The sequence below is a fragment of the Protomyctophum bolini genome (genome assembly GCF_963924005.1).
Source record: "Protomyctophum bolini genome assembly, chromosome: 13".
Taxonomy (NCBI): domain Eukaryota; kingdom Metazoa; phylum Chordata; class Actinopteri; order Myctophiformes; family Myctophidae; genus Protomyctophum; species Protomyctophum bolini.
In genome coordinates this window covers 31,808,482-31,819,776 of record NC_137874.1, presented here as the reverse complement: position 1 = coordinate 31,819,776, position 11,295 = coordinate 31,808,482, and the positions used below count along the sequence as shown (strand labels likewise).

The 11,295-nt window shown below is 43.6% G+C and overlaps 1 protein-coding gene across 3 annotated transcripts in view; it reads right to left on the bottom strand.

Moving 5' to 3' along the window:
- Positions 1-3,164: 3,164 nt before the first annotated feature.
- hlcs (holocarboxylase synthetase (biotin-(proprionyl-CoA-carboxylase (ATP-hydrolysing)) ligase)) overlaps positions 3,165-11,295 on the bottom strand; it is a 53,039-nt gene continuing 44,908 nt past the window's right edge. For all 3 annotated transcript variants that reach the window (XM_080780955.1, XM_080780956.1, XM_080780957.1), the window contains 5 exons: positions 10,940-11,007; positions 9,695-9,855; positions 6,010-6,124; positions 4,599-4,812; positions 3,165-4,088 (listed from right to left, as the gene is read on the bottom strand). In XM_080780955.1, coding sequence (XP_080637081.1) covers positions 3,917-4,088; positions 4,599-4,812; positions 6,010-6,124; positions 9,695-9,855; positions 10,940-11,007 — 730 coding nt within the window. In that variant the 3' untranslated portion in view covers positions 3,165-3,916. The remainder of the gene's footprint in view (positions 4,089-4,598; positions 4,813-6,009; positions 6,125-9,694; positions 9,856-10,939; positions 11,008-11,295) is intronic.

Below are 11,295 nucleotides of genomic sequence, written 5' to 3'. Positions count from 1 at the left end.
TCAGCCCCTTGCCTCTCTAACACTGATACAAACTCACAGGAGGATATAGATGATAAACGAGTGAACATGGAAACGACGAAACAAAATCGGAAGTGGAACAGTGACATTGAAGCTCATGAATGGGCTCTCTCTCTCTCCCCTGATCAGCTGAAATTGGAAACCCATGTGGAGTTTGTATTTATAGCGATGATTATCACAATACACGTAATAATAATTAACATCTCTTACTTACACGACACATGTGCTACAGCTAAGGGGTTCTCAACCTTTTGAGCTGGGGAACCCCAAAATGGCTTTGGCCATGTCCCCCCCCCCCCTCTCACCCCCTTAATAGAACAAAATACATAATATATACCGATATTAAGGATTATGGCTTTAATTATTTAAGTTTATACATGCACATAGGACTATGTAAAATCTTAATTTCCAGCCAAAAAAGAAAATACAGATACATATTATTTTCCCTTTTTTTTGTACACAAAATAATCTGAAAAATAAATCCTCCAAATAATTTCACAGGTTGAGAACCCGTGCTAAAGTACTAATGTGCAGTACTGACCTGGTATAGAGACAAGATCGCATGCACGGAAATATGTTATTAAAATAATACTTTATTATTATGTGAAATGGGTTGCTGTTACAGCGGCCTAATCCGAAGGCTCAGTGAAAAACGATCACATCAACACCCAAAGCTAGCATGGAGGTCATCAGTGGTGCGATAGGTCAACTGAAGTTATACCCGCGCACACGCGCACACACACACATACACACCCCCCCCCCCCCCCACCCAAACACACACACACACACACACACACACACAGTGTGTGGTCTTACACTTTCCAACAAATTCTCACTCTCGTGCCATATTTGACGTTTGGTGGGGTACCCACGACGACGTTTCATTCCGGCTGGGGGACACGATAGATTTAGGAATCTGTAACTGAAACTGACACAACTGGAACGGTGCCGACAATAAGCTGAAGTGGACTTGGGAACGTCCGGCGGTGCCTCTTGTGGCTCCAGTGGGCTCCAGGCGCCTCCATCGCTTTAACAGACGCTTTCTCTCTAAAGTCTCGTGTGGCCTGCAAGAGCGTCACCTCCCACAATTTTCAAGTGCTTCCGGTTATATAGTCTGGAAGCACGGAAGCGCTTTTGATGATAAATATATAAGCGATAAAGTGGATGTGAAGCCTCCTCCCCACTTCCGTTTGGTCTTTACAGTCGCGCAAATGTATCCTATATATATATATATTTATATTTCCCTGAACTGAAAACGACATACAGGACGATTCACATTTCAGGAGGTGTAGTGCCAGACTCCATATATAGCATTGGGAGATTGTCTGGCTACGCGAGAATACCCTCTACTAACGTCTTGGTTTGAGAACGGCCCCGGGGTTCTCTAAAGGATATGTGACAGATGAGAGTGAGAACGTGTTGTACTTTCATTTAAGCCCCATTTATACAGGGCTGCACGCCAGTGTCGCACGCCGGAAACAGACCGTGGACGAGCGCACATGTCGCGCTGCAGCGCCGTGCAAGCTTGTACAAGTTCCGCTAAAACCACATGCAATCGTATCTTTCCAACACGACCACATACATGCATATTAAAAAAAGGTCCCAAATTACAGTTATACCCTGTGAACACATTATAATACAGTATTAAATGTGAGAAAGTTTCCTGGAAGCGACATGGCTGCTTAGCTGCCCTTGAAACCAAATACTCATGTATGCACGATGCTTTGGAACAGGGAAATCCTTACAAATGAGAATTAATTGGAATAGCATTCATGGGGGAGGGAATACAAAAAGTACAAGAATGCCGCTGTTATAGAAGAGTTTAAGCCAAAGCAAAGTCAAACCAGCAACCTTGACTTTTTGATTTCCCTGTGTTTTTATTGTTCAGTGTTTTACGGTTTTTATGATCATGTTTTTATTATATTGGAGCTTCCTAGCGTAGGTTTTTCACACGTACTGTATGTACCAGACCGTGCATCTAAGTGACAAATACAGTGAATCTGAATCCTTGTGTCTCCATATTATTTCCTCGTGTCGTAAGACATTATCGCCCAAACGTTTGTATAAACATTGAACCACAATAAAAAATGCGTAGAGCACTGAGTAGAGCGGATTCTCTCAGTGGATCCAAAGGTGTGTCTTTGTGTCTTTTTAAACGTCATTTAATGGCAATCAGATAGTAGTTTTCTGTTTGGATGTCTGGGCTGTCAAGTTTTTTTGTAGGTGTTCCCGCATAACTTCCGGGTATGATGATGATGTCACACGCATACCCTTTATAGTTATAAATATAATATAACTTGTGTTATATTGCATGTCTGCTGTGCCCCGATTATGAATTGAATACATACTGTTACCACAATAGAAACAAGCCACGAAATGCCCTTTTTTGCGTGCGTTTTAGCACTGCTTGCGCAATTGTACTTACTGTACTGTTTGCAATCTGTTAATAAAGTATTCAATCAAGCAGCTTCCCCCCCCCCCCCCCCCCCCCAATAGTTTGTACACACGCAAAAGTGACAGTGTCAATCAAAGATAATTCATTATAGTATATCCTTTAAGACCAAGACTAAAGTCAATCGTTTAGGGGTAAAAAGACTAAAAATACATTAATACATTTTACATAAAGTTTGTTTCAATTGGTCAGCTCTAGCATTAGCTCACATTGGTTCAGCTCCAGCGTTGGAGAGGCTGGTCCGAGGCTCAGATCTCTGAGGAGGTGCTCAAAGGAACAGTTAAACCACCCTCAGCCTTACCTTCGTATCGTTGGTCCTCACTAATGTTCACTAGAAGGAGTTCAGAAACCTGCCTACGAGTGGCATCACGGGTACGGTAACTTCAAACATGTCTTCAAAGTTCATCCTTTTTGAAGAGAAAGCTTGTCGTTTCTATTAGCATCCCCGTCAATGAATGGTGTCAGTAGTAGGCAGGTTTCTGTCCAGCCCTCCAATGAGACACAGAGTTAGTTTATGGAAACGTTACTATAACATACAGGTTTCTGTCCAGCCCTCCAATGAGACACAGAGTTAGTTTATGGAAACGTTACTATAACATACAGTTGAAAATGGGGGTCATTTAAGCACTTAAAACCTCTATACTCGTAAACCCCCCCCCCCCCCTCTGCAACGAATCTCGCCAAACGTAGGCAGATCTACAAGTGGATACAGTAGCAGATCTACAAGCGGATACAGTAGCAGATCTACAAGAGCAGAAAGCCGATCCGCAAGACGACGGCGTGCTGCGGCGCCGCGATCTTTATAGATCCGCCGTGGTTTTGGCTAACGTTGGACCATTGTAAGTCCGGCTTCCAGCGGTGAACGTCAGGAGGTCCAGTCATGTTGGTCCTCGCGGTCTGCGAGAAGGTCCGGCGGTGGTGGTGCAGTGGTCAGGTGGTCATTTCTGTACATATTGTAGATTGTGTATCTTCTCTATATGCACAACTATGCGCTCTTCTGTCACTTAATCCATTTTGGGGCGGGAACCCCTTTTGTTGTTAGCATTATGCTATGCTTTAGCTATTGAAAAATAGCAGATCTACAAGCCACCGAGTGGCGCGCTATGAGCTTTAGGTCAGCTATGTTTTGAAAAATTGAGAATTTTTGTATCTTGAGGTGTATCATGGATTTATTATTGTCCGTTTTGTTAATTGTCATGTTACGTACGTTACGGTCAATACGGTGTAGCATCAAAGTGTCATTTTATTTCTAACCTCTTGGCCAGTTCCCACTTGGAGAGGGGAAAAAAGACAATGTGTTTTGACTGGTTAAATAAAGGCTAAATCAAATAAAACATCAGCAGCACGTCAAAAGGTCAGAAGTCAAGAGAACCTGTCAGGAGCGGTGCGGTGGTCCCTAGGCACTCCTCTTGCTGACCAGCAGGTGGCGGTGCGGTGCGGTGGTCCCTAGGTCCTCTTGCTGACCAGCAGGTTCATCAGCATGTCGAAGGAGTTCCCATCGGGCTCCACCGACACCACCCCCTGCTCCTTGGAGTAGACCTGCAGGAAGCCGCTGTCGTCCAGACCCACCACCTCTGCCTCAGGGCCGTCCTCACTCCACAGACGCACCCGCGTCCCACTGTGTGGAGACAACACGTACATTACTTAATTTACAAGAAGTCTACTTAATTAGAGAGAATGCAGAATATATACTTGATTTTGCCTGTTATCTCTCCTAATGGTACAATCATCAATACAGCATGGAATTGTGGACAAAATTTTATCCGACGATAACAAAATATTCTTTAGTTTTGGGTCTGAGAGGCTAAATGTCATCAAATAAATGAATAAATAATGGACCTCGATATGAAAAAGGTTGAAAACATTTTCACATGCGTGCGTGTGTGTGTAGTGTGTGTGTAATGTAGTGTGTGTGTGTGTGTGTGTGTGTGTGTGTGTGTGTGTAGTGTGTCTGTGTGTGTGTGTGTGTGTGTGCGTGCGTGCGTGTGTGTAATGTGTGTGTGTGTCTGTCTGTCTGTCTGTGTGTGTGTGTGTGTGTGTGTGTGTGTGTGTGTGTGTGTGTGTGTGCGTGTGTCTGCGTGTGTGTGTGTGTATGTGTGTGTATGTAGTGTGTGTGTGTGTAGTGTACCTGTGCAGCCATCTCTTATAGTAGAGAGGCAGGACAGCGTCGGGGCCTCCCTGCTGGAAGGCGTCGACGAGGCCCTCCAATGAGGTGACGGCGCGGGCGATCAGCTGGGCGGAGCCGAGTGGCTGCAGCTGTGTGCCGTGCAGCGCGTTGTGCTGCCGCACCAGGTCGTTGATGCAGACGGTGGGGTTGCTGTTGCTGACGTTGAAGCCGCAGCCTGAGCGCACAGCGCGTCAGAAACACGTTTCATTCAAATGTTATAGACCCATTTAGACCCTGGGTGGGAAGCCTGTTATGTTGTTATATACGATGCCTTTCAATTAACGTTGTTGCTCTTTTAACCATAAAACTAAGGTGGGATTTACAGCAGTGGTTCCCAAACTTTTCAGCCCATATATGGAGATATCGGGGTGAGCAGGTCTAGAGCCCGGGCAGAGGTTTTTGTGACAACCGGACTGGACACCGGGAACTGCACTCCCTGTGGTGCTGTGGAACGTGTGTCAGATTTGAAGTCGGTGGGGCGAACGGTTTTCGAATTACGTGGATTACAGACATACATACTGCACATACTGTACATACACACACGTACAGAGACTTGGTGCATTTATAGATAGATTTGTAAGACATGTGAAGGAAGCAAGGAAGACGCCCAATTTTTTCCAATATGGCTGCTGTGCATCTAAACCTATTCTCGTTTCTGTACATATACAGTACATTGTCCGGCGTGGAGGAATGCAGAGCTCTTGTTGTGATAGAGGTTTTAATATAGGATGTGTCGTTGGGGATTAGTGGCAGCCAGGAATGTTGAGGGCCTGACAGACGGAGAGCGTCACTGTCACTCCGCTCCCGTAAGTGACACTCCGCTCGCGTCAGTGACAAGCGTCACGGCAGGCCACTTGTTCGCCATAATTACACCACGGTTGTTAAGAATGTGAACCGCAGCGAGTCAGATGGATGGAGCAAAGGGACAGACACCATTGGCCCATGGACAAAAAAACGAACTATTTTCCTTCGAGGGAAAAAAAAAAACTTTATTGTAATGGAGACAACTTCAAGCAGCTGTGTTATCTGTTTAGGAGGACTGGCTCAGTTCGTCACTAAATAACAACTGCTGTTGATTAACTGAAATCATGAAATGTTGAAATATGGAGACGCAATTAGCACACACTTTGCGTTTGGGCGGTCTGTGCCGTGCGTCGACGCTCCGTAAGCCTGCACTGAAAGACGTGCTAACAGGATTGACGCTCGCCACTTGATGCCGCCAATGTGTCTACAGCTGAGACAATGTAATGTAGGGGATTCTAATGAAAATAAACCGATAACCACCATGCAGTAGGTTACTTATCGCACACACACACGCACACACACACACACACACACACACACACACACACACACACACAGGTATCCTCACCAATCAGCAGGTGGAAGGTTGGTCCCATGACGGTGGAGGTCACCAGCACTCCGCCCAGCTTCATCAGGTCAGTGTAGTAGATGTCGTTTGGCCACTTCACCCTCAGGTCTATGTCCTGGAAGAAGGACCTCACAGTTACTACACACTCTCAGGTCTATGGACTTTACAGTTACTACACCCTCTCAGGTCTATAGTCACTGTTTTACACTCTGCCTTCAACTGTTAACACATTGACTGAACCGGATGTAAAAAACAGAAGAAAAACTAAAACGCTGTATGTTGTGTCCTTCCGCCATCTTGTCGACCGTGCCAAGTCACAGGAAATAACAGATTTACCTGCTCATCATCATAGTCTACTGTATGTGTTTATTATATGTCCATGTTGTGTACCTACAGATGGAGCGCGCGCGCGCACACACACACACACACACACACACACACACACACACACACACACACACACACACACACACACACACACACACACACACACACACACACACACACACACACACACACACACACACACACACACGCACGTGCGCACAGCAGAGCTTGTGCTACAGCTTGGTAATAAGGGTTTCATTAGTTATTGTGGCCTGCTATTAATTAGGCTATCGGCACTGTGTATAGTACTAGCAGACCTCCAACCACACCGAACATGCAGAACTGTGTGGTGGTAATAATATGACATTCCAGGGATAGAACTGCATATACTGCAGCAATTTTTGTTGTTGAAATTGTATCACATAAAAAAGAGCTATATCAATGGGTTACTGAAACTCTTCCCAGCTAAATGTTGGTCTCCGCAAGCTCCTCTTCAATTCTGAGAATCTGGTTGTACTTGGTCAGACGCTTAAGAGCGACAGGGTGCACCTGTCATAAAAACCGGGAGGCACACCCAGATTAGACACACCAACGGACATGCGGTCCAATGCACCGCTCCCGTCCTTGCGGTTAGGGTTAAGTTAGGGTGCCGGTCGAATTATAGTCAGACCAATAATAGTGTCCGAACTAAAGCCTGCACCCATAAAAACCCAATAACGCCTGCTTATCTCCATTGTGCTCCTCTGTGCATACAATAAAACTCTGATATTGCTCTAAAAAAAAGGTGTCATTTGATGTTCAATTATTACCGATACTGCTCCTTCATGATTGATGTCAACAATACATACATACATACATACATACACATAACAATGATAACAGACTCATTAACTTATTTCACAGTCTCGTTTTACTTCCCCCAATCTGTTTACCTTTACCAAAGGAGTTGATTTGCGGCTTCTGTGTGTTGATTGATTGATTGAACATTTCATTCACAGTATGTAGAAGGTTGTCGGAAATGCATTAAGGTTGGCGGACATGATTTAAGGTTGGCGGACATGCATTAAGCACGCATTAAGCTATTTTACAGGGGCCAGTTTCAAATCGCAGTCGTCCATAAGTGCTCTTTGAGAGTGTGTGGATTCACATTTATTAACAGCTGTTGGTAGAGCATTCCACATTTTAGTGTCATAGGAGGTAAGACTAGTTCATTCAATCACCCATTCATTCAAACCTCTATTTATTCCCGAAAGACATTGAGGTTGCCCTCATTTGCAGTGTCGTCGAGATACAACAAAACACAACATTTTCAGAGCAACAAACAAAAACCGAACAGCACAGCAACATTTTTCCTCATCACGTCATGCAGCACGTGTTTGAAAACAGTTGCAGACACTTGGGGGTAAGGCTGCAATCAAAGATTTAAATTGACCGTATATGTAATGGGAGAGAAGATCTTTAATTTAAACTGTAGGTCTTTCCACGTGGTTGGGGCACTAAAACAAAAGACCTTTCGTGTGAGCCAGTGACTGGAGTGTGTCCTACATGTTACAGGGTTCCTGTCCAGCAGAGCTTTAATATAAAACGGTAAAGTTCCATCAATTGCTTTAAGTTTAAAAAACAAACAGATACCAGTGTTTATTTCGTCTGTCGGCCAAGGAGGGCCAACCCACTCTGTCATATAGGATGCAGTGATGAGTTCTGTAAGGCTCACCAGATATACATCGCAAAGCAGAGTGATAAACTGCATCCAAGGGCTTGAGGACAGAAGGTTAAAAAGGCCTGAAAGCATTAATTTAAGATAATTACAATTATTTTTGCATAATTGGGTCCATTCATCTGTATGAATTAATCAGTTGAAATATGTTTCAACATGAGCAGAAACAGCAGTTCTATAAGCTCCAAAGGCATTGTGATGTGATGCAATGTGATTAAATATATGGCCTGGTTTGGCAATAGTACATTTATTTTTGATTACATGGTACTGGACATTGTCAGTCATTTCTTTGTATATTTAATTTTATGACAAATGTGTCATATCTGCCATGTGCAATTTCTGTTTACAACGCCAGAAAACAGAAATGCAATTTCTATTCATTATGTTCCGATGTTCGATGCCAAACACACAATTAAATCATCACAATTACTTGCGGCAATTAATCATGGATTGAAACGTCCCGATCCTGACAGGCCTGACGACAAGCAGGGGTTGGTTGACACACAGCTGCGTACTGACTGACGCACTCACACACACACACAGAGACACTGTCTGACTTATTATGGGATGCCCCTGGCAGAGACGTGCTCTGAGTGCACACTATAGACCCGGGGTTCTCAACCTGTGGGCCACCAAATGATTTACTTTTGATGATGACTTTTACGACCTTTTAAAAAAAAAACCATTTAGACCTGAGGACGATTCTACAAAATTGCCTTCAAAAATCTTGACAGTTTTCTGAAAAACCCTATGTTTCTTTTTTTTTTCTCTATACTTTGTATCCCACAATTTTGTAACCCATTTTTCACCCCTGTGTCAATGTGATCCTGGGCTCTACACACCCTCCACCAACCTAGTCCCCATATATGGGGGACATAGGGAGAGCAACGGACTTGAACTCATGCTTCCTTCATGCCTGAGCAAGTTGCTCCTTTACACCTGACAGGGGGGAGTTTCCCTGGTTGGACGTAGCGTGTGGAAGGAACACGTTATTCCAACCAGTTCCTTTCCCCGCCCAGAATGGGTTAATACAAAAAAAGACATTATTACGTCAAAATAACACTCACAAGGTATCAGTGGCTTTGTGAATAGTGCTTCAGACTTTTTCCCCCCTCCCTCCCTTTACTACAGATCGTTGTAATTATCATTTCAAAAGATTTTCAAAATGTTACTGACTGCTGTTAGAAAATAAAAAATAAAATTCATTAATAATAATAGTAGTAGTAGTAGTAGTAGTATTCTACCTGGTATCCAGGTAATGTGCCTCCACCACAGTAGTAGTAGTATTGGTAGAGTTAGAGTTAGTGTCGAAGTGTCCTTGAGCAAGACACTGAACCCCTAATTGCTCCCGATGTGCAGGTTGGTACCTTGCATGGTTCCCTCCGCCATCGGTGTGTGAATGTGTGATGTGAATGGATGAACGACGTAATGCACAATCTATGTAAAGCGCTTTGAGTTAGTACTAGTAATAGTAGTAATATCCTACCTGGTAGTATCCAGGTAAGGTGCGTACCGCCTCGACCACAGTAGTAGTAGTAGTAGTAGTAATATCCTACCTGGTATCCAGGTAAGGTGCGTACCGCCTCGACCACAGTACTAGTACTAGTAGTAGTAGTAGTAGTAATAGTAGTAATATCCTACCTGGTATCCAGGTAAGGTTCGTACCGCCTCGACCACAGCCAGTGCAGCCAGGTGTTGGAGGAATGGTATACTCTGTCCCAGCCTGGACTTCAAATCCACCCGGACGTTTAGAGTGAAGGAGACGCTGCCCACAGGACTCAGCCAGCAGTTCCCTCCACGGCCTGGAGAGAAAACACACCCAACATTGTCCTTCTAAATACTAAACATAGACTGACAGTATACTAGAACATTATCCTGCTAAATACTACTAGACATAGACTAACGGTATACTAAAACAATATCCTGCTAAATACTACTAAACATAGACTAACAGTAAACTAAAACATTATCCTGCTAAATACTACTAAACATAGACTAAAACATTACACCCCAAAACATCTTTGTATTATAAACCGGCGGGAAATCACAGTGTCATTTTAGATCTTTGCGTTTATTAGCAATAAAAAAAAAAGCAGATCTATAAAGCTCACAAGCTGCGAGATTGTAATTGTTGATTTTTTTTTAAGTGTGAGAACTACCGATTTTGAAGGCATTTGTAGAATCGTCCGGGAATGCATTTTGGTGTTTTAAGCATTATGTTATACTTTAGCTATTGAAAAATAGCAGATCTACAAGCTCATAGCGTGGCACCGAGTGCTTGTAGATCTGCTATTTTTGAAAAATCGTGAAAATGTGGTGCAAATCTTTGAATATTCTTATAATATTCTTTCACAGCCAACATAATCTTTGCTTCCGGGGGGTCACTGGAACAACATATTTTCAGATGGGGGTCGGCGGCCAATTACATGGCCTTGACATTAAATAGTGAGAACCACTGATATAGAAACATGAGGTATGAGACATTTTCTAAATTTCGAAGTCTAAATGGGTTAAACCACTTTTAACCTTGGTGTCCCTATATTGGATGTATCATCATACTGTATATATATATATAAGCAAAGGATTGGATTGGGTATGGATGTGTATGGATGTGTATGGCTGTGTATGGATGTGTATGGATGTGTATGGATGTGTATGGCTGTGTATGGATGTGTATGGCTGTGTATGGCTGTGTATGGCTGTGTATGGCTGTGTATGGATGTGTATGGCTGTGTATGGCTGTGTATGGATGTGTATGGCTGTGTGTGGCTGTATATGGCTGTGTATGGCTGTGTATGGCTGTATATGGCTGTGTATGACTGTGTATGGCTGTGTATGGATGTGTATGGATGTGTACTGGTGGGTTGGAATACTTGGGTCCGTTACCTCGGCCTCGACTCTGTCGCCCGGCGATGGCGATCAGGCCTGTGTCTTCAGGTACGTGCATCACCAACCTGCCGACAACATCAAGAGGAACGCCTGATTAATAGGGCTGTAACGATACAGTGACTGCATCAAAACTTTAAAAGTACTTGTGCATTGTATTTAGCAATTTTAAGAAGAAAGAAGAAAAAGGGGGTTTAATTACTTTTTCATTCCATATCGCTACATTTGGTCTATGTAATCTCTGTGTTCATGTCAAGGCCCAAAAATATTGTATAAAAAAATAAAAAATAATACAGGATCAGAGACGTTTCACTCTGAGGAGGACGCAAGTCGAAAGGTCAGTCACCTCCGCAAAG